This window comes from Lissotriton vulgaris, chromosome 7, assembly GCF_964263255.1.
Source record: "Lissotriton vulgaris chromosome 7, aLisVul1.2, whole genome shotgun sequence".
Lineage (NCBI taxonomy): Eukaryota > Metazoa > Chordata > Amphibia > Caudata > Salamandridae > Lissotriton > Lissotriton vulgaris.
The window spans coordinates 432,360,637-432,384,622 of NC_141695.1; the positions used below are offsets into that span (position 1 = coordinate 432,360,637).

At 52.4% G+C, this 23,986-nt stretch overlaps 1 protein-coding gene across 1 annotated transcript in view; it reads right to left on the reverse strand.

Moving 5' to 3' along the window:
• Window positions 1-16,691: 16,691 nt before the first annotated feature.
• The window catches only part of UBE2S (ubiquitin conjugating enzyme E2 S), a 60,327-nt gene continuing 53,032 nt past the window's right edge, over window positions 16,692-23,986 (reverse strand). The window contains exon 4 of the mRNA XM_086930419.1: window positions 16,692-17,189. Within this exon, the coding sequence (XP_086786545.1) occupies window positions 16,902-17,189 (288 nt within the window). The 3' untranslated portion in view covers window positions 16,692-16,901. The remainder of the gene's footprint in view (window positions 17,190-23,986) is intronic.

Sequence of the window (23,986 nt, forward strand, 5' to 3'; positions counted from 1 at the left end):
TAGCGACTCCGACTGAGCTGGGGCCGGCGTAGAGTTAGGAGCTGGAACAGCCTCAGGATGGGAAGCTAGAACAGCCTCAGGATGGGAAGCTAGAACAGGCGTTGAATCCCGAATCCGATCCAGAGGTCGCTCCGGAGCCGGCAAAGCCGTGCGCGGAGTCGATTATCTCAGCGGCGCCAAACCAAACCATGGTGGATATGGAGTCTGTAAAAACGGCATAAAAGGCGCCGGGGTGTATGCTTGAGGGATGCCCAAGTTATGAGACAATGTACCCATGGGACCAGCCGGTGCACCAGTGGGGTACATTGCCCTGGCATACACACCATACATTGCATTTAGGAAATGTGAGGGGTCCTGTCCAGGACCAGGAAACGGTGGGTACGAACCCACTGGCTGCCCAAGAGGAGGATGCACCGGAACAGTTCCTTCATGACCCTTCTGATCTTCTGGGTAATGCACCGGAGTCGTCGGAGCCAGAGTATCTTCATCCGCACGTGCTGAAGACTGACAGATCCAGAGTCGGATCCGGACGCGTATCCGGCGATGGCCCTCGAGACTGAAAGGGCAAGGCCTCATCTTCAGGCTCACGAGATGGTGATGGAGACATGAAGTCCTTATGATGCCAACAAGATGAAGACCTCTTCTTCACGAGATTAAGACCTCTTCCAATCAGACTCCCTGCCGGAATGATGCCTCGAACTATGCTTCTTCCTCTGTTTTTTCTTCGAGGATCCCGAAGCCTGCCCCGAAGCAGACTCCGACCGACACCTCGATCTAGTCTTAGACCTAGACTTCGGCATTGACCACAAGCGTCTGGATCTTGACCTCGAAGGCCTCTTTGCATCCTTTCCCTTGGCCAGAAGGAGTTTAGCCTCTCGTTCTTGCAGAGCCTCCGGGTTCATCTTAGAACAGGACGGAAAGCCTCAGACGTCGTGGTCCGATCCCAGACCACACAAGCAATCATGCAGATCAGTTATGGTCATCATCCCGGCACACAATCCGCACAGCTTAAACCCAGTCTTCGACGAAAGACAGAGGCTCGAGAAGATACAACACCACAAAAATAGAAACAAAGTTACTATCTACAACACTAGAGATCCCAAAAAACCGCGAGCAAGACGACGCGGAAAAAAGGGAACTGATGTCATCACGCAGACGTAGGCCTAATAAGGAGTCGGTGATGTCAGCCGGAGTCGGTGACGTCAGCCGGAGTCAGTGACGTCAGCCGGAGTCAGTGACGTCAGCCAGAGTCAGTGACGTCAGCCAGAGTCAGTGACGTCAGCCAGAGTCAGTGACGTCAGCCGGAGTCAGTGACGTCAGCCGGAGTCAGTGACGTCAGCCGTGCTCCTGTGACATCATCCACGCTGGCGTGCTACAAAAGAGTTTTCCGAACGTTGCTGTTGGACAGGCCACATGAAGGGCCGCTCTCCCCCGGCCCAACCAGGCCTGAGCCCAGTCCCGCAAGTACCACACACCACCATTGCACGTCCTCCGTCCCCTCAGGGACCCCTGCCCTCGAGCCTGCCGACCTCGTGGGTCCGATCCACTGCCGGCCCACGCGCCCAGCCTGGGGCGCCATCTTGGACACTCCACCACGAGGCCGCCTGGCCCCCGATCGACCTCAACCCTGGGCCTGGCCCGGCCTCAGACATTCCGGCACCACCCTCCACCCAGGAGGTGAGCGGGCTACTTGGCAAGTCAATGGGAGAAAGAGGTGCCGATGGCTCTCCCCCACCAAGTGCCGCTCGCCCATCGCCTCCCCGGGCGCTGGCTCCACCCCCCTGCTGGGTGTCTGGACTCCCCCATCCCGGACCTCCCGACCTCCAAGTGCGAGGGTCCGGACATCAAAGCACGCCAGCCCTATAACTGGGGCAGCTCCAGAGCAGGAAGGCAGTTGTATCTTGGAGTCGAGAGACGTAAAGAGGAACTCATCCTGGACGGACTACTGGCGCTGCCATAGCTCTGTCCTGTGCACCATCGTCCTGCCTGTTGGCGCTGCCACAGCCGTCGTAACCTTCATCCTTCATCGTCGTCGGGATCTGCTGGCGTGGCCGCGGACCGTTGTAACCGTCATCTTCCACCGGGACCTGCAGGCTCCGCCGCGGACCGTCGTCCTTCCTTCATCCATCTCGGGACCTGCTTGGCTCCTCCACGGCCCGATCATCTAGAACGCCGAGCTCGAGGATTGAGAGCTATTTTGTACTCATTGGTAACTAAGACTGTCCCGCTACCCCTTTCCTAAACCAGAGACTAGAACCGAGGGGACCCCTGAGTCCAGACCTCCTTGTATCCATCATCGTAACCTAAGAATTGCATATAAAGTCTCGTTAACCTTCAACCTTGTGTGGTGTCCGTCTGTGGGGGGGAAGTTACTTATCTGTACAGTCGTTGGAGACGGCTCTCCCTGGAGACCTCTCCCCGTAACCTCGGCCGACCCTCCCGGTCCGTCTAACATTGGTGGCCAGCGGCGCGATCCGAATCACCGCATAAACGTACAGAGAGTAGCTCACCCCACGACGAAGTCACAATGACCACGAAAGAGAGCGGATCAACCGAGAAATTCCAAATGGAGAAATTGGAGGAGTACAACCATCGTGAACTTAAACAATTCTGCATCGAACTGGGTATCGCTACCACCGGACTGAGTACCAAGGACGATTTTAAGCATGCCCTAGAATCTTGGGCAGAAACCGGGGCTGCCGGAACCCCTGATCAAAGCACCGTAGAAAAAACGACCACGGCCCCGGAAGGGCAAAAAACGGGTCTCTCGCAAGGCGAGATCCAGGAAAGAGAAAGGACCCGACTACACGAACTAGAAATGGCCCGACTTAAAATGGACGTTGAACTTAAGTTGGCCGAACAAAAAATCAACTTAGAGCACCTGCGTCTCCGAGAAGAAAGAGAGGAGAAACAGAGACAAAGGGAGCTCGAGGAAAAAAAACTAGCGTACGAACACGAACGAAACCTAGCCGAGATCAACCTACGCAAGCAGAATAAAGAAGCAGGGGTGCCCGAGCGACCCCCCACCTCAGGGGCCACAGACAAAAAAGTACACATCCCCAAGGATGTTGTCCGAGAATACTTCAGAGAGGACGACATCCAGCAATGGTTTAAAGCCTATGAAATCGCTATGACTGCACACCGGATCGATAGAAGCGACTGGGGAGCCGGTCTCTGGGGAAGATTCCTCAATGAGGGCCGCGACACCCTACTACAGCTCCCGGACCACCAGATGACCTCCTACGACCATATGAAAGCGGCCCTCCTCACCCGCTATGGTCTCACACCCGAGATGTACCGTCAGAGGTTCCGAGAGTGCACCCGCATCCCGGGTACAACTTGGGTGGACTATGTAACATACTTTAGCCGAGCCTTCGAGGGCTGGATCCGAGGAAGCAACGTCACGACCTACGAGCAACTATTTAACCTGATGGTATGGGAGCATCTGTCGAACAATTGCTTCATTGAACTCCGCCAACACCTCCTCGACAGCAAGTTAACGGATCCCCGGCAGCTCGCAGCCGAAGCTGACCGGTGGGAGATCACCAGAGTGGGCCGGAATGGGTCCTACGAACAGAACCGGAACAACAATGGTCAGCACCGACCCAGAGGAGGAGGAGGGGGCCAAGGGCGAGGAAGAGACAACGCCCCGGTCGCCCCCGCTACCAACACCACCCCCCCGGCCAACCGGGGCAGCACCCCAGCGCGACCGGGGTACAGAGCCAATGTCACGTGTCACCGATGTCAACGAGTCGGCCACTATGCGAACGACCCAAACTGCCCGCAGTACCAGAGCCCAAGACCCCGCCAAGTGGCCGCTGCAGCCCTAGGGGAAGAACAGATCTCCGAGGAACAGGAAGAGTACGAACAAGAGCATCAAGAGTGGGAGCCAGCCGCCATGACTCTAGCCTGCTTAGGGGGGAAAGACATGGTCCCGCGGGTCCCCCTACCCGCTAACACCCAGAAGTACAGCCAATGGGTGAGCATCAATGGACACCAGGCCGAAGCCCTTCGTGACACCGGGGCCAGTGTAACAGCCGTCCGCTGTCACCTGGTGGCCCCAGAACAGTATCTACCGAACATTCTCTGCCCTGTACGATCAGCCGATAACTCGGAGAGCCTGTGTCGGATGGCCTGCGTCCCCTTCGAATGGGGGGGGGGTCTCCGGCATGTTGAAAGTGACGGTCCGAGACGATGCCCCCGTAGACTGCCTCCTGGGCAATGACCTGGAAAGCTCTCCGTGGGCCGCCGTGGAGCGAAAGGAACACCTGGGGATGTTGGGCGTCCCAGACTGGGCGTGCGTCACCACCCGTTCCATGGCCACCCGTGCCAACCACCAGCCAGAAGAACCCGAATGGCCGGCGCCACCGCCTCCGGTCGCCCCGGCCGAAAACACCGACTGTAACATTCCCGCCGAACCAGCTCAACCTACCGACCTCGCTAACCTCGACCAGTGGCCTCAAGAAGGGGGGCCCACGCAAGAACAATTTCGCAAAGAACAGAAGACCTGTCCCTCCCTCGAGGGACTCCGCCAGCAAGCGCTCGCCCAAAGCACAGGGGATACCCCCGGAACTCATTGGGTCTACTGGGACAATGATCTGCTGTACAGCGAGCAAAGAATCGCCGAGCTGGGGGATCAACCGAGTACTAGTGGTACCCCTCCGTTTCAGAGACTTCCTGTTAAACCTGGCCCACGATGTCCCCCTGGCAGGACATCTGGGACAAGATAAAACCTACAGTCGCCTAGTGACCCACTTCTTCTGGCCCAAAATGAGAAACGATGTGCACCAGCATTGCCGATCTTGCCCCACGTGCCAAGCCAGTGGGAAGAGCGGCCGCAAACTAAAGGCTCCCCTGCAACCTTTTCCCGTGGTCACTACCCCGTTTGAGAGAGTCGGAATAGACATTGTGGGGCCCTTGGACCCACGCACAAAACAAGGCCATCGATTCATCCTGGTGCTAGTGGACCACGCCACCCGCTACCCTGAGGCTGTTCCTCTGCGAACTGTGACAGCCCCGGTGGTCGGCCGGGCCCTGATGGGGATCTTCTCCCGTGTGGGCTTCCCCCGAGAAGTCGTCAGCGACAGAGGCACGAACTTTATTTCCAAATACATGAAGTCCCTCTGGCAACAGTGCGGGGTCACCTACAGATTCACAACCCCCTATCACCCTCAAGGGAACGGACTCGTTGAGCGGTTCAACCGCACGCTAAAGGGAATGATCGGGGGGTTGGAAGAGCCCCTCCGTCGCCAGTGGGATGTGCTGCTGCCGTGCCTCCTCTTCGCGTATCGAGAAGTCCCCCAGAAATCCCTGGGCTTCAGCCCATTTGAACTGCTATATGGACACCCAGTGCGAGGGCCGCTCAGTCTCGTCAAAGAAGGCTGGGAGATGCCTCCGCTAAAGAACCCTCCAGATGTCTTCCGGTACCTCCTCACCCTCCGCAACCAGACCCGGCGGTTCAGAGAACTAGCGAAGGCCAACCTAGAGGCCAGTCAAGAGGACATGAAAAAATGGTATGACCAGAATGCCTCATCCATTGAATTCGAACCTGGCCAACAGGTATGGGTGATGTCCCCCACTGAGCCATGCGCCCTGCAAGACAAATGGACGGGGCCCTTCAAAGTAATAGAGCGCAAGGGTCCTGCCACTTATCTCATCGACATGGAATCCTCCCGGAACCCTCTCCGGGTCCTCCACGCTAACAGACTAAAGCCCCACTTTGTGCGAACAGAGCTCAGCCTCCTGATGGCCACAGACACTGGGGTTGAAGAAGACTCCGAGCCTCTCCCTGACCTCCTACGGACTCAAGAGCAAGACGGCTCCGTGGATGGGGTCCGGCTCTCAGAGGCCCTCACCAGAGACCAACGCCAGGAGTGTCAAGCCCTCCTATCACAGTTCGCCAGCCTGTTCTCCCTCACCCCGGGTGTCACTTCCTGGTGTGTGCACGATGTGGATACCGGGGACAGCCCCCCTATCCGCCACCGGGCCTACCGCGTGCCAGACCGGGTACGGGCCTGCATCCAGGAAGAAATAGCCAAGATGCTCACGATCGGGGTCATCGAGCCCTCAGACAGTCCCTGGGCCAGCCCTGTCGTACTGGTCCCCAAAGCAGCTGCCCCCGGCACCACACCAGAACTCCGGTTCTGCGTCGACTACCGGGGCTTGAATGCGGTCACCAGAACAGACGCGCACCCCATCCCCCGGGCAGATGAACTAGTCGACCGAATGGGAGCTGCCCGCTACCTCAGCATCTTCGACCTGACAGCAGGCTATTGGCAGATCGGCCTCACACCCCGGGCGCAAGAACGTTCTGCCTTCTCCACCCCCGATGGCCATTACCATTTCACGGTCATGCCCTTCGGCATGAAGAATGCCCCAGCAACATTCCAACGGCTCGTCAATCAGGTCCTGGCGGGGCTCGAAGGATTCAGCGCCGCCTACCTAGACGACATCGCTGTATACAGCCACCATTGGACCGAGCACCTCCACCACCTCCGAGCAGTGCTGCAAGCCCTTCAGCGAGCTGGCCTCACGATCAAGGCCAGCAAGTGTCAAATTGGGCAAGGGTCTGTAACCTACCTCGGACACCAGGTGGGAAGCGGCCTAGTGGCCCCGCTACAGCTGAAAATTGCCGCCATCCAGGCCTGGCAGCCCCCCATCACCCAAACCGAGGTACGAGCCTTCTTGGGCCTCACGGGCTACTACCGAAGGTTCGTAAAAGACTATGGTACCATAGTGGGGCCCCTCACAGAACTCACGTCAAAGAACCAGCCCAAGAAAGTCACCTGGACCCCAGAGTGTCAAACTGCATTTGAACAATTAAAGGCAGCCATGTGTTCCGCCCCTGTGCTCCAGGCCCCAGACTACAGCCGGGAGTTCGTCGTCCAGACGGACGCCTCCGACCAGGGCATTGGGGCAGTCCTGTCTCAAGTGAACACCGAAGGCCTTGATCAACCGGTGGCCTTCATCAGCCGGAGACTCCTACCACGGGAGCAACGCTGGAGCACCATAGAGAGGGAAGCCTTCGCTGTGGTATGGGCCCTCAAGAAGCTCCGGCCCTACCTTTTCGGCACCCACTTTCGGGTGCAGACCGACCACCGACCCCTGCAATGGCTGATGCATATGCGGGGGGAGAACCCAAAGTTGCTACGCTGGTCCATCTCCTTGCAAGGTATGGACTTCACAGTCGAACACCGGCCTGGGCCAGATCACGCCAACGCGGATGGCCTGTCCCGGTTTTTCCGCCTCGACGAGGAGAGTCCCCAAGAGGATGGGTAACTCTCCCCGCCTTCAGCTGGGGGGGACGCATGTTGGACAGGCCACATGAAGGGCCGCTCTCCCCCGGCCCAACCAGGCCTGAGCCCAGTCCCGCAAGTACCACACACCACCATTGCACGTCCTCCGTCCCCTCAGGGACCCCTGCCCTCGAGCCTGCCGACCTCGTGGGTCCGATCCACTGCCGGCCCACGCGCCCAGCCTGGGGCGCCATCTTGGACACTCCACCACGAGGCCGCCTGGCCCCCGATCGACCTCAACCCTGGGCCTGGCCCGGCCTCAGACATTCCGGCACCACCCTCCACCCAGGAGGTGAGCGGGCTACTTGGCAAGTCAATGGGAGAAAGAGGTGCCGATGGCTCTCCCCCACCAAGTGCCGCTCGCCCATCGCCTCCCCGGGCGCTGGCTCCACCCCCCTGCTGGGTGTCTGGACTCCCCCATCCCGGACCTCCCGACCTCCAAGTGCGAGGGTCCGGACATCAAAGCACGCCAGCCCTATAACTGGGGCAGCTCCAGAGCAGGAAGGCAGTTGTATCTTGGAGTCGAGAGACGTAAAGAGGAACTCATCCTGGACGGACTACTGGCGCTGCCATAGCTCTGTCCTGTGCACCATCGTCCTGCCTGTTGGCGCTGCCACAGCCGTCGTAACCTTCATCCTTCATCGTCGTCGGGATCTGCTGGCGTGGCCGCGGACCGTTGTAACCGTCATCTTCCACCGGGACCTGCAGGCTCCGCCGCGGACCGTCGTCCTTCCTTCATCCATCTCGGGACCTGCTTGGCTCCTCCACGGCCCGATCATCTAGAACGCCGAGCTCGAGGATTGAGAGCTATTTTGTACTCATTGGTAACTAAGACTGTCCCGCTACCCCTTTCCTAAACCAGAGACTAGAACCGAGGGGACCCCTGAGTCCAGACCTCCTTGTATCCATCATCGTAACCTAAGAATTGCATATAAAGTCTCGTTAACCTTCAACCTTGTGTGGTGTCCGTCTGTGGGGGGGAAGTTACTTATCTGTACAGTCGTTGGAGACGGCTCTCCCTGGAGACCTCTCCCCGTAACCTCGGCCGACCCTCCCGGTCCGTCTAACATTGGTGGCCAGCGGCGCGATCCGAATCACCGCATAAACGTACAGAGAGTAGCTCACCCCACGACGAAGTCACAATGACCACGAAAGAGAGCGGATCAACCGAGAAATTCCAAATGGAGAAATTGGAGGAGTACAACCATCGTGAACTTAAACAATTCTGCATCGAACTGGGTATCGCTACCACCGGACTGAGTACCAAGGACGATTTTAAGCATGCCCTAGAATCTTGGGCAGAAACCGGGGCTGCCGGAACCCCTGATCAAAGCACCGTAGAAAAAACGACCACGGCCCCGGAAGGGCAAAAAACGGGTCTCTCGCAAGGCGAGATCCAGGAAAGAGAAAGGACCCGACTACACGAACTAGAAATGGCCCGACTTAAAATGGACGTTGAACTTAAGTTGGCCGAACAAAAAATCAACTTAGAGCACCTGCGTCTCCGAGAAGAAAGAGAGGAGAAACAGAGACAAAGGGAGCTCGAGGAAAAAAAACTAGCGTACGAACACGAACGAAACCTAGCCGAGATCAACCTACGCAAGCAGAATAAAGAAGCAGGGGTGCCCGAGCGACCCCCCACCTCAGGGGCCACAGACAAAAAAGTACACATCCCCAAGGATGTTGTCCGAGAATACTTCAGAGAGGACGACATCCAGCAATGGTTTAAAGCCTATGAAATCGCTATGACTGCACACCGGATCGATAGAAGCGACTGGGGAGCCGGTCTCTGGGGAAGATTCCTCAATGAGGGCCGCGACACCCTACTACAGCTCCCGGACCACCAGATGACCTCCTACGACCATATGAAAGCGGCCCTCCTCACCCGCTATGGTCTCACACCCGAGATGTACCGTCAGAGGTTCCGAGAGTGCACCCGCATCCCGGGTACAACTTGGGTGGACTATGTAACATACTTTAGCCGAGCCTTCGAGGGCTGGATCCGAGGAAGCAACGTCACGACCTACGAGCAACTATTTAACCTGATGGTATGGGAGCATCTGTCGAACAATTGCTTCATTGAACTCCGCCAACACCTCCGACAGCAAGTTAACGGATCCCCGGCAGCTCGCAGCCGAAGCTGACCGGTGGGAGATCACCAGAGTGGGCCGGAATGGGTCCTACGAACAGAACCGGAACAACAATGGTCAGCACCGACCCAGAGGAGGAGGAGGGGGCCAAGGGCGAGGAAGAGACAACGCCCCGGTCGCCCCCGCTACCAACACCACCCCCCCGGCCAACCGGGGCAGCACCCCAGCGCGACCGGGGTACAGAGCCAATGTCACGTGTCACCGATGTCAACGAGTCGGCCACTATGCGAACGACCCAAACTGCCCGCAGTACCAGAGCCCAAGACCCCGCCAAGTGGCCGCTGCAGCCCTAGGGGAAGAACAGATCTCCGAGGAACAGGAAGAGTACGAACAAGAGCATCAAGAGTGGGAGCCAGCCGCCATGACTCTAGCCTGCTTAGGGGGGAAAGACATGGTCCCGCGGGTCCCCCTACCCGCTAACACCCAGAAGTACAGCCAATGGGTGAGCATCAATGGACACCAGGCCGAAGCCCTTCGTGACACCGGGGCCAGTGTAACAGCCGTCCGCTGTCACCTGGTGGCCCCAGAACAGTATCTACCGAACATTCTCTGCCCTGTACGATCAGCCGATAACTCGGAGAGCCTGTGTCGGATGGCCTGCGTCCCCTTCGAATGGGGGGGGGTCTCCGGCATGTTGAAAGTGACGGTCCGAGACGATGCCCCCGTAGACTGCCTCCTGGGCAATGACCTGGAAAGCTCTCCGTGGGCCGCCGTGGAGCGAAAGGAACACCTGGGGATGTTGGGCGTCCCAGACTGGGCGTGCGTCACCACCCGTTCCATGGCCGCCCGTGCCAACCACCAGCCAGAAGAACCCGAATGGCCGGCGCCACCGCCTCCGGTCGCCCCGGCCGAAAACACCGACTGTAACATTCCCGCCGAACCAGCTCAACCTACCGACCTCGCTAACCTCGACCAGTGGCCTCAAGAAGGGGGGCCCACGCAAGAACAATTTCGCAAAGAACAGAAGACCTGTCCCTCCCTCGAGGGACTCCGCCAGCAAGCGCTCGCCCAAAGCACAGGGGATACCCCCGGAACTCATTGGGTCTACTGGGACAATGATCTGCTGTACAGCGAGCAAAGAATCGCCGAGCTGGGGGATCAACCGAGTACTAGTGGTACCCCTCCGTTTCAGAGACTTCCTGTTAAACCTGGCCCACGATGTCCCCCTGGCAGGACATCTGGGACAAGATAAAACCTACAGTCGCCTAGTGACCCACTTCTTCTGGCCCAAAATGAGAAACGATGTGCACCAGCATTGCCGATCTTGCCCCACGTGCCAAGCCAGTGGGAAGAGCGGCCGCAAACTAAAGGCTCCCCTGCAACCTTTTCCCGTGGTCACTACCCCGTTTGAGAGAGTCGGAATAGACATTGTGGGGCCCTTGGACCCACGCACAAAACAAGGCCATCGATTCATCCTGGTGCTAGTGGACCACGCCACCCGCTACCCTGAGGCTGTTCCTCTGCGAACTGTGACAGCCCCGGTGGTCGGCCAGGCCCTGATGGGGATCTTCTCCCGTGTGGGCTTCCCCCGAGAAGTCGTCAGCGACAGAGGCACGAACTTTATTTCCAAATACATGAAGTCCCTCTGGCAACAGTGCGGGGTCACCTACAGATTCACAACCCCCTATCACCCTCAAGGGAACGGACTCGTTGAGCGGTTCAACCGCACGCTAAAGGGAATGATCGGGGGGTTGGAAGAGCCCCTCCGTCGCCAGTGGGATGTGCTGCTGCCGTGCCTCCTCTTCGCGTATCGAGAAGTCCCCCAGAAATCCCTGGGCTTCAGCCCATTTGAACTGCTATATGGACACCCAGTGCGAGGGCCGCTCAGTCTCGTCAAAGAAGGCTGGGAGATGCCTCCGCTAAAGAACCCTCCAGATGTCTTCCGGTACCTCCTCACCCTCCGCAACCAGACCCGGCGGTTCAGAGAACTAGCGAAGGCCAACCTAGAGGCCAGTCAAGAGGACATGAAAAAATGGTATGACCAGAATGCCTCATCCATTGAATTCGAACCTGGCCAACAGGTATGGGTGATGTCCCCCACTGAGCCATGCGCCCTGCAAGACAAATGGACGGGGCCCTTCAAAGTAATAGAGCGCAAGGGTCCTGCCACTTATCTCATCGACATGGAATCCTCCCGGAACCCTCTCCGGGTCCTCCACGCTAACAGACTAAAGCCCCACTTTGTGCGAACAGAGCTCAGCCTCCTGATGGCCACAGACACTGGGGTTGAAGAAGACTCCGAGCCTCTCCCTGACCTCCTACGGACTCAAGAGCAAGACGGCTCCGTGGATGGGGTCCGGCTCTCAGAGGCCCTCACCAGAGACCAACGCCAGGAGTGTCAAGCCCTCCTATCACAGTTCGCCAGCCTGTTCTCCCTCACCCCGGGTGTCACTTCCTGGTGTGTGCACGATGTGGATACCGGGGACAGCCCCCCTATCCGCCACCGGGCCTACCGCGTGCCAGACCGGGTACGGGCCTGCATCCAGGAAGAAATAGCCAAGATGCTCACGATCGGGGTCATCGAGCCCTCAGACAGTCCCTGGGCCAGCCCTGTCGTACTGGTCCCCAAAGCAGCTGCCCCCGGCACCACACCAGAACTCCGGTTCTGCGTCGACTACCGGGGCTTGAATGCGGTCACCAGAACAGACGCGCACCCCATCCCCCGGGCAGATGAACTAGTCGACCGAATGGGAGCTGCCCGCTACCTCAGCATCTTCGACCTGACAGCAGGCTATTGGCAGATCGGCCTCACACCCCGGGCGCAAGAACGTTCTGCCTTCTCCACCCCCGATGGCCATTACCATTTCACGGTCATGCCCTTCGGCATGAAGAATGCCCCAGCAACATTCCAACGGCTCGTCAATCAGGTCCTGGCGGGGCTCGAAGGATTCAGCGCCGCCTACCTAGACGACATCGCTGTATACAGCCACCATTGGACCGAGCACCTCCACCACCTCCGAGCAGTGCTGCAAGCCCTTCAGCGAGCTGGCCTCACGATCAAGGCCAGCAAGTGTCAAATTGGGCAAGGGTCTGTAACCTACCTCGGACACCAGGTGGGAAGCGGCCTAGTGGCCCCGCTACAGCTGAAAATTGCCGCCATCCAGGCCTGGCAGCCCCCCATCACCCAAACCGAGGTACGAGCCTTCTTGGGCCTCACGGGCTACTACCGAAGGTTCGTAAAAGACTATGGTACCATAGTGGGGCCCCTCACAGAACTCACGTCAAAGAACCAGCCCAAGAAAGTCACCTGGACCCCAGAGTGTCAAACTGCATTTGAACAATTAAAGGCAGCCATGTGTTCCGCCCCTGTGCTCCAGGCCCCAGACTACAGCCGGGAGTTCGTCGTCCAGACGGACGCCTCCGACCAGGGCATTGGGGCAGTCCTGTCTCAAGTGAACACCGAAGGCCTTGATCAACCGGTGGCCTTCATCAGCCGGAGACTCCTACCACGGGAGCAACGCTGGAGCACCATAGAGAGGGAAGCCTTCGCTGTGGTATGGGCCCTCAAGAAGCTCCGGCCCTACCTTTTCGGCACCCACTTTCGGGTGCAGACCGACCACCGACCCCTGCAATGGCTGATGCATATGCGGGGGGAGAACCCAAAGTTGCTACGCTGGTCCATCTCCTTGCAAGGTATGGACTTCACAGTCGAACACCGGCCTGGGCCAGATCACGCCAACGCGGATGGCCTGTCCCGGTTTTTCCGCCTCGACGAGGAGAGTCCCCAAGAGGATGGGTAACTCTCCCCGCCTTCAGCTGGGGGGGACGCATGTTGGACAGGCCACATGAAGGGCCGCTCTCCCCCGGCCCAACCAGGCCTGAGCCCAGTCCCGCAAGTACCACACACCACCATTGCACGTCCTCCGTCCCCTCAGGGACCCCTGCCCTCGAGCCTGCCGACCTCGTGGGTCCGATCCACTGCCGGCCCACGCGCCCAGCCTGGGGCGCCATCTTGGACACTCCACCACGAGGCCGCCTGGCCCCCGATCGACCTCAACCCTGGGCCTGGCCCGGCCTCAGACATTCCGGCACCACCCTCCACCCAGGAGGTGAGCGGGCTACTTGGCAAGTCAATGGGAGAAAGAGGTGCCGATGGCTCTCCCCCACCAAGTGCCGCTCGCCCATCGCCTCCCCGGGCGCTGGCTCCACCCCCCTGCTGGGTGTCTGGACTCCCCCATCCCGGACCTCCCGACCTCCAAGTGCGAGGGTCCGGACATCAAAGCACGCCAGCCCTATAACTGGGGCAGCTCCAGAGCAGGAAGGCAGTTGTATCTTGGAGTCGAGAGACGTAAAGAGGAACTCATCCTGGACGGACTACTGGCGCTGCCATAGCTCTGTCCTGTGCACCATCGTCCTGCCTGTTGGCGCTGCCACAGCCGTCGTAACCTTCATCCTTCATCGTCGTCGGGATCTGCTGGCGTGGCCGCGGACCGTTGTAACCGTCATCTTCCACCGGGACCTGCAGGCTCCGCCGCGGACCGTCGTCCTTCCTTCATCCATCTCGGGACCTGCTTGGCTCCTCCACGGCCCGATCATCTAGAACGCCGAGCTCGAGGATTGAGAGCTATTTTGTACTCATTGGTAACTAAGACTGTCCCGCTACCCCTTTCCTAAACCAGAGACTAGAACCGAGGGGACCCCTGAGTCCAGACCTCCTTGTATCCATCATCGTAACCTAAGAATTGCATATAAAGTCTCGTTAACCTTCAACCTTGTGTGGTGTCCGTCTGTGGGGGGGAAGTTACTTATCTGTACAGTCGTTGGAGACGGCTCTCCCTGGAGACCTCTCCCCGTAACCTCGGCCGACCCTCCCGGTCCGTCTAACAGTTGCTGACGCAGGGGGGATATTCTCAAGGTGATGAATCCACCGGCAGATGTATCTATCAGAAGCTCGATTTTTTTCTAAAATCTCCCCCACTGACTGAAATATGCATTGGACAAACTATAAACATTCTGAAAAGGAATATTTATGAACTAGAGTTGGCAATATTGTAAGAGACAATACAGTTAAAGCCATTGTTTATTTTTGTGGATGTCAAATATGGAGGAAGAACGCCCGGATATTCAACATCCTACATCAAGAGAATCCCAGCATAAGTGGACATTAATTTGTCTGACGGCAAGTCTATTTAGTGTCCCAAGTATTTGTGCTATAGTCTGGTTTTTACAAGTGAAATTTCCCATGCATACACTTAAACGCCAAACACCTACACTGCCTGAAAGTTATTATTTTACTTTTTCACTGTTAGATGAGAAACATAGGTTTCTACCAGAACAATTCATTTGTTTGAATGTTGCATTATACGCGTAGTATTGCTAATATTTTTGATTGCTGGGTTTGTGGTCTGCACACCAGGAAGAGGGGGCATGGAGACACCTCTCATACCACTCCCATTCTCCCACGATGGATCCTGTACAGCTTGGTTTGGAGTCTTTTGGGCAGTACATGCTATTAAGATTTTTAGCTTTCATATAGCCTGTCTTAATAAAAAGCTAAATATAGCATGTTATCCAGATGATGGCAACGAACAGGATCAGATTTAGAAGTGGAGGAATATGGTGGTCATGGTAATTATATATCACCGAGTATGTTAATTTGTCCTCTTATGCTTTCTGTATTCATGAAGCTTTATGTATCTGGAATATATATTTTAATATTTAACCAGACAAAATGTGTTTAGTAGAGTCTAAAAGGAGGTACTGTTAAACTGTGAAAAATGTATTCTGTTAAGTTAACCTCTACTTCTCTTCTATTTTGTCTACCAGCCCCCATTTTGTGTTTCTGATGGGGCTTCTTGCAAAGTCAGAGTTACGTGTTCACTGAAAGCTGGTTGTGTTGATAATGCTTACGTGCCAGAGTAGAGGCCCTATCCTGCCGAAAGGCTTGAGCAAGTAGAGGTCTAATCTATGAGCCCACCAATGCCTGTACCCACCCCTGCCCATCTATGAATGGGACGTGGGAGGGGGTTTAGCAGGATTAAACAGTTCAGCATCTAAGCATTATATAAAGCGGTTGTGTAAGCATTATGTAACAATGACAAAGGTGTTTTAGTGCTGTCTTACTGTACCAAATTTGTATAAATACCAGGTTTGAAGCCATGCTTGTCAGTTCCCTCTCAGACACTTGCAGTGTCTGTATGACAGAGCCCGCTCATGAGATGTAATAAACTTTTATTTTGTTTCCACTCCACAGTGTTGATCCTCCGTTTGTGAACCCGTAGACAAAGGGTGTCCCTGCACCAGTGAGACAGATACAAATCACTTCTACAATAGAAGTCCCTTTAGGAAAGTAAAGGCAATGTACTCCTGCAGCCATCATCATGTTTTCAAAGGAGTGCTGGAAGTCAAAAGCCACTTAGACCATTCCTGTAATAGGAAGAGGCGCTGCGCGGGGGGGGGGGGGGGTCAATGAACTGCAATATTGAGGCTATATATCAGAAATGTCCTCATTTTCGAATTGCCCATTTCTGGATATGAAATAACGAGGAACCACTGTAGAAATTCTTTCTAAAAAGGTAGAACTACCAAAGAGGATCCTGGTTTGGTTTTGAGGTATTTACTTTTTATTACCTTTTCAATAACACTGCTGTTCTTTTTTTGCGAAGAAGTTCAATCATATTGGGCAAATACTGACATTACCTACAGAACAGGATTCTTTACGATGGGAGTGTCCCACATAAGCAGGCTCCAGGTAAGAAATGCACTTACTGTGGTACGCGAAAAAACATTACTTCCCACCACCACACACACACACGTCTGGCAATACTTCCTTGGCATCAGTAAACTGCAGTAATTTACTACGAACAGGATGAGAGCTCAAAGTCTACTCATCTCACTGGCTGTCGGATGGTTTGTGCAATGTGGATAGTATGTTTAAAAAAAGTAAATGAATTGAGACCCTGCTTATCGTTGAATCCCCAGCTTGACAGGTGCCAGCAGGTAAACCGACAAAGCCTTACGGGAGACTGTGGAGAAGGATCACTAATTTGCAATTTAGTTTAATTCTGTTTTGAAATGCATCTGTCATACCATCTGCAATGCAACATTTAATATTTTTTCAGTGCACTCCATGACCAGAATACAGGTTTGACATGCACTTATTCCAGCTGTATTCTACTTTGAGCCACTGTTCAACTTTGGGAACAAACTAGCGATTTGCATCATTTGTGAAAAAACAAGTTGTATATAAATTATTCCCATGTTCAACAATCATTGCTTAAAGACAATAAAAACCAAGACCAGACTCTTTAGAAAAAAGGGACTTTAATAGATTTTATAATTTAAATAACTTAATATTCCAAAAAGAACTGACAAAATTTTTTAAAAACATGTGTGGAAAATGTAAAAGATAAGTTTTATTGTGTTGCCTCAAGTCCTTCCTCCCATCCTGCCGTGAACCCAAAGTTGACACACTGAGTTCACTCCATGATCTGGAAACCATTATGTTCGATCAAACCTAAAGCCTCCTCAGAGCCCTTTTTTTGTCAGTTTTCTTTTTGGCCGCTAGCTTCTTGTCCCTGTCACCTGCATGCTTCTTGGCCATGGGCCCGTCCCCATTGATCGCTCCAGAAGAGGAGCATGGGTCAGTTTGGTCCTTGCAACGTAGGCTGGTTACCTGCGCATGGATTTCTGTAAGAAGACGGGCACGGCTGGCATATTCTTCATAGTTCTCAAGCAGGAGGCGACCAGCCTCCTCGTTCAATGCAGACTCTGGGTTTGGGTGAATCAACAAACACTTTATGGTCTTGAAAAAAAAGGGGGGGAAAAAAAAGGTTATTTATTTGCCAAGTCTGCAATGATGCAAACATACTCATTAACAAATGCTTAATTGCTCTGCATTTTTCAGCCAAGTGTTTGTCAGCAGTTATAAGTGGAGCCATGAAGGCTCACTATAACATGAACTGTATATGCCTCTGTATAAATATCTTTAAATGCATCAGTCATTCTGGTAACGAGGGGTTATGCCATAATATTTTTAATTTCAAAGACACCCTTCATCGCAGGGAGATGAGTGGTTCACATGTAAATATTAAATGGTTTCAATCACGACCACTTTGGTTACAGATAACTGGTTTATTTTGCAATGTGAACAGAATTTAGATTCAAATGTTCTACAGTGGTAACAATCCAATATTTCCCTACCATGGTAAAGGGGTTGAGAATAGTACCAAAGAAATGTTTTAATACTGTGACTTCCTCGAGATTCTTGTTGTGACAAGGTCTTAGTAATGCTTAGCAAATGTGTGGCTTATAGGACATGTTGGAGCTGCATAAATGCAACTAAGGGAAACGTTTACTAAGTGGTATTACAGTTCCTTTCTCTTTTCTAGTGTCTCCGCTTTATTTCTCATGTATTATTGGCTATTGAATAACGAAGCTAAGTCTTGAGATCAGGAAGCCATATATTTGAGTTTGCTCTCATTGTCCGCTCTAATTAAGGAGTGTGTCTACTTTATGCAGAATGAGACTTTTCTTTGGTGGCATTTTTTCCAATTTTTAAACACTAATGGGCCCCTTAGTATATCGGGCAGATAGATCGCCGCCGCCTGTAAGTCGGTGGCGATCCGCCCCCGCCATCTTACTATGGCAGAGGGGACTGCAACAGATGAAGACCGTCCGCCGTTTTTCCGCCCGGACAACAAGTCGACCAGGCAGAAAAGTTTAATATGGTGGCGGTTAGACACCTCTAGCCATATCATGGGGCCGGAAACATGCCTTTCCGAGGCGGCACTGCTGACACAAAGGCATGCAGGAATTGCTTGTGGGGCCTGTTGCAGGCCCCCAGGGACTCTGGGGGGTGCACAGGGGGGGGTACCTATAGTACCATAGGTACCCCCTTCCTGTCGCTCCATGCACAACATGGCATGTTGTGCATGGAAGTGCACGACATGCCTTCCTGGCATTGTGGCGGGGGGTGCTGAGTGCACAGCCCGCCCCAATGTCAGGTATGCAGGATGCGCCCGCCACAGTGGCAGGCGCATCCTAATGGCCCCCAAGGGACCCCCGCCGTTATGGCGGGGGTCCCATTTCCCGATAGGATTGAGGGCAGAAAAAGTCGGCCCGCCATCCTAATGACCCCCCTAAGTGTTGTATAAAGTTTAGTACCTAAACCCCCCCCCCCCCCCCTAACTGTGGAAGAAACCCTGAGCCACGTCAATACTTGCCCCCTCAACGATATTCTTACAAATATTTGCCGGTTACCACTGAGAATGTGTTAGGTTGGAACTGGTGTTGAAAGGGAGGAATTCGATGGCTTCATACAATCATCTAAACATTTATATTTTCACTTGAACCTTTAGCTTGAGTTCAATGTTTTGCTTTTATGCAATTCGAATATTATTGGTGCTATTATTGTAGGTCTTAATTATCCATATAATCCAATATGCATTTTTAAATTAAAATACACCAAATCATGCTACAGTAGAGAAGCTTGCATTTTTTATTTTATTTCTGTTAAGTAAATGGTAGAGTGACGCTGGCAGTTACGTCAAATGGTTGGTCCTTAGGACTCTTGCATGCTCTTGTTTTTTGTAAAATACATAGACAATTTAGTCCTACCAAATCCTTACAGAAGACAAATATAACCCTCTTTAAGAGAAAAAGCCCCACACAACATTTACCAGCCTAGTGTGAATAAATGCCTGTAATTGAGCAACAAAAATACCTTTAAGTAAATGTTTCCTAAGAGTTTGTTATACATTTCCTTGAAGGAACTGTCCCCCTTAAAGGTGGTCTTAAGCTTAAAGTTGTCTGTGGGCAAACGTTTATGTACATCTTTAAGTACCAACAGAGAAGGTCGATTGGGTGACCTGCCATGTAAGATTTCTTTTCCAGCGATTTTCTAATACTACATACATACATAGGCTCGTATTTATCATGGATAACAGCTAATATCAGTTTTTTGACAAACATGTTGTGCATCATAGCACAACTGCAAGTAGCCAATAATCTGGTACGGCATTGTAAACCCATGGGGGGCACCAATCTAATTTAGAGACCTGGGGGTGTTAATTCTCCTGGCTACAGTACAACAATATATACTTGTTCAGTCTTTTCTTAATGTTTAATGTGATGATTTAGGTCTCTAGACCCCAAGCAGTAGTACTTCTAGAAACACCTTATGGCAGCGTTTCTCCCCCAACTGTGGGTCGAAAGTCCATTTCTGATTAGTCGCTACCTTTCAATTCTGCATTTACCTGGTCACATTTGCTGAGTTTCAAAGACAGGGGTCAAATGTAAGGATGTGTCTTGGGCTGCTTTTTAACATAGGGACTGATTTTTAGGAACGGTTGTCACTCTGCAGTCAGAAAAAGTAAAGAATGTGATAATCCTGTTGTACGAAAGAAAAGACGGAGGATGTCATTTCCCCCCCAACATAACAAAATGCAAATGCCTGTAAATAAAGGAGTATGCATTCAGCAGTTAGGAAAGTAAAATGAAGTACATTTTTAAATTCTGAAGTGTGTTGGAATGTGTTCAATAGTTTTATCCATAACTGTCGACATGTACAAACTTAGTGCATTTTCCATTAAAACGATCACTTTCTGCAAATACTGCACTACCTCCCGATTGATCACATTAGTGAAGTAAAATAGTGTGCCTCATGTCTATTCAAGCTAGGTGGATCGCAAAAGTCGGTCTTACATAAGTTCCTTTTTAAAGGATTATTGCTGGTATTTATTATCAAACTCACTGCACAAAAAGATTTGCCCTCCTAAGTGAACGACTTCAATTCAGATGAGTAATCAATAACCATAGAGATCGCATACAATATGGGCCAAAGCAGTAAAAGCTTCCTTACACATACGTGATATGTACAACCAACAGTATCACAACGTTCTTCGAAGCAGCAGCTAAAGTGCCAGTCAGGTAAAGACGAAGTGCAACAGTGCTTGCAGAGAGTGGCAATGCAGGCCTCACTCCAAGCAGTCTTACACAAGTTTGTCTTGGGTATGAAAAGTTAAGTACAAGAGAAAGGAGAACAACAATATATAGCAATCACAATGAAACTGGATGAATATAGAGAGTGGATTAAAGGGGAGGTGTGGGGGCGGGGGGGGCGGGGGGAGTGGTTAGATTACAGAGAAAGTTACGCAAGCAACAGAACCAGTAAAGCCACGTACATATTCAAAGAATCCAGTTGGGAGGACAAGTACTTAAACAAGATCACTCACAAATGACGATCATGCAAGAAAGACCTCAATTAATGAAATCGAGTTCCCAATTGTATCTCAAGTATTTCAGAAATTGACACAAAACGCAAATATCTACCAAAAACCACAAATGAGATTCAAATCATACGATTAGGATCTTCAAACTGGATAGCAGACTTTCACTTCCAACTCATTGTAATAGTAGATCAAACAGCGTTGGTTGTAAGGAGTGAAAAGCTTTGAGCCAGGAGGATTGAAGCTTCTAAAGTCCCGTTTAAAAATGCCCTATTCAGCACTCGTTTGGAGTCTAGCAAATCTTTGACATGTAAAACAGAACTGTGATAAGTGTAAAGGCCATGTAGGATTTTATTAGAAAGTAAAACAGATAATCAGATTGTTTGAAAACGCACTCCTAGGATTTAATCTTGTAAAGCACTTTTAATATCTCCACCTTGTGAGTAGTAAGGCATGCTGAAACCCCATTGCAATGTTTCTTTTAAAAAATTGCCTCAAAGGAATCTGGGGCAGCTTGCACGTTTCTAGTTTATCTGGCTTTCAAACTAGTGGGGATTTGTCTGTAACCAGACTAAATTTTTTTTTTTTTTTAAAGCAAAATCACTGGCAAAGCAAACAAGCATTGGCATAGCCATTGGGTCTCGCCTTTGGGACCTTTTAAGTTTAGCTATGCAGCAGAAAGGTTACAACTGTAATCCTTGACCTGCAAAGGGGCACTGTGACTACCGCCATCACTTATGCAGATACTAGAGGGGCACTGGTGAGTCTGAACGGGATTATTCCAATTAAAAATGGTCCTGGGCCACCTTGACCTGCAAGTAGCATCTGTGCAACTGCAGGAAGTAAACCTTAAATGAGGAATCCTGCAAAAACAGTCAAGATCAGTCGCCTAGATCCATGGTAAACATAACTTGGGCCAGCGTGAGCTTCTTGAATTTGTCCTTCAACAAGAAGAGGTTTAGAAGGCAGAGATATAAACTAGTACGAAGGCCTCCATCCTTCTTTGATATGAGGAAATAGCTGGAGTAACAGCCAGTCCTGATTTCTTGGCTAGCAAATCCCTGTATGGGTCCATTAGCCAAGAGAACCTACATTTCCTGTAGCAAAATGGACAGGTGGGCCTCCTCCAAAAGACACACTGAAGCGAGTAGGACCTGTAGCAGGGGAATGGCAAAGCATATGTTATGTTAAGTGAAACTTCTTAAGCGCATTAACACCAGAGGTTTCTTGGCGCTAACTGACAGAACAAAGACGGAATCCCAAGGCAGAAACTAACCGGTGCTGGAGAACAGAAAAGTTTTTAAAAGCTTCCTGAATTGGAGTAAGGAACCATTAGATTTAATGACTATTGGAAGAGAATTCCAGAATTTAGGTGCGAGGTGGGCAAAGCGACAGCCCCCAATCTTGCTGGTTTTGACTTTCGGAGTGACAAGTAGGTGATGATGAGCTGACCGAAGGTTACGTGCAGGTTGGTACGGAGTGATCAGTGAGTTAAGAAAGGCAGGACTGGTGCAGTGGAGGGATTTGAACGTAAGACAGCCCAACTTAAAGGCCGCCCTCCGTTCTACTGGCAGCCAATGGAGCTTATGAAGCAAGGGCTTCGCAGACTGCCATTTTGGGACTTTGAAAATAAGACGGGCTGCCTGGTTCTGCACAACCTGGAGACGGCCCACAAGAGAACATGGGAGTCCGTGATAAAGGGAATTAGAAAAGTCCAGGCGGGAAAAAAACAGGGACATGAGAACCTGGGCCAGTGCCGCATGTGGTAGTAGGTGCCTGATCTTCCGGATCTTTCGGAGCTGGAACATACATGAAGAGATCGTGGCACCTACTTGGGCTTTAAGCGAGAGCTCGGCATCGATTGTCACTCCAAGGCTCTTCACCGTCTTGGCCGGAGCAGGAGGGGGGCCAAGCTCAATGGGCCAGAACTGCGGACCCCAGTAAGCAGCACTGGAACCAGGGAGAAGGAGCTCAGTCTTCCCAGGATTAAGTTTTAGTTGGTTGGGATTCATCCACTGCTGAATGTGGGTCATAATAGAGCTTGTGGGCAGTGAAGCGGAAGGACGATCTGTAGATCGTCCGCATAGTTGAAAACTGTAGCGTCCCAGCTTTGAAGTGAGTGAATGAGGGGGCGGAGGTACAAATTAAATAATAAAGGGGAAAGAGAGGAACCTTGGGGGACACCACAGGTGATGGGGGTTTTGGACACAGTGAATGATCCCAAACGAACGGCTTGGGTTCTGCCGGTAAGAAATGACTCCACCCACCCAAAGCGAGGCCCTGGATGCCAGCCTGTTCGACACGGTGGAGAAGGATGTTGTGATCCACCGTGTCGAACGCGGCAGATAGATCCAGAAGTACCAGGGCCTGAGGGCTTCCCGAATCAGCATTCCTCCTCAGGGTATCCAGAACAGCCAGGATTACAGCATCCGTGGAGTGGGCCGGTCTAAAGCCCACCTGATTGGGTTCAAGGAAGTGTGAACTCTCGATGAAATTAGAGAGACATCTAGTGACATGAGTTTCGATAAGTTTAGACAGGTAGGGCAACAGAGATATTGGGCGATAATTGGTGAGTTCTGCAGGGTCCACGCCAGGCTTCTTCAAAAGGGGCACGAGAATGGCCTCCTTGAAGGAGCTGGGAACCGTGCCACTGGAGAGAGATCTGTTCAGCAGGGGTAGTATACACTCAGGTAATTTTAGACAGATGTCTCGCAACACTGAAGGAGGGCAATGGTCATTCGGGGAGCCTGATTTTACCCGGATAGCCAGTTCCGCTAAGGTGGTGTGATCCAAGGCAGGGAACTGCTTGTAATAACCCATTGTTCTTCACGAAGTGTCAGGTGGTGGTGGCTGTGAAGGGGACATAATCAAATCTTTTATTTTGATAGCCTCATTAATCAACAGCACCAGTCTGTCAGATATTTTTTGAAACGCTTTGGGGAAATGTCTCATCCTCCCTCTCACATGGTGGTTTATGTGCTAGTAAAGGCAAACTAAAGCAGCTTGAAGGATGATGCTGCAGAGGTGGAGGACTGGGAAGTGCTATGCCCCTGGTGACCTGGGTGTGGTTCGCTTGACCCCGAAAGAACTAGGGGTGCTTGTTGCGGGACTGTGGACAAGCGGTGTGCTCATCTGAAAGAAACGCAAGGCACAAGAGCAATCAGATTTTGGAATCGTGAACGTATCAAAGTTATGCAGATTGAGCACTGCAGACAGATCTCAGCTTATTTAAGGCCCAGTGCAATTTTACTTGAAAAGCAGTTTAAGAACCTTGGTTCAAAACATTTATATGAAGTTTAAATGTGTCTTGTTTCCATTATGTGTCCATGGGCAAAGCTTGTAGGATGTAGGAGCACAAGTATGTAAATTCTGT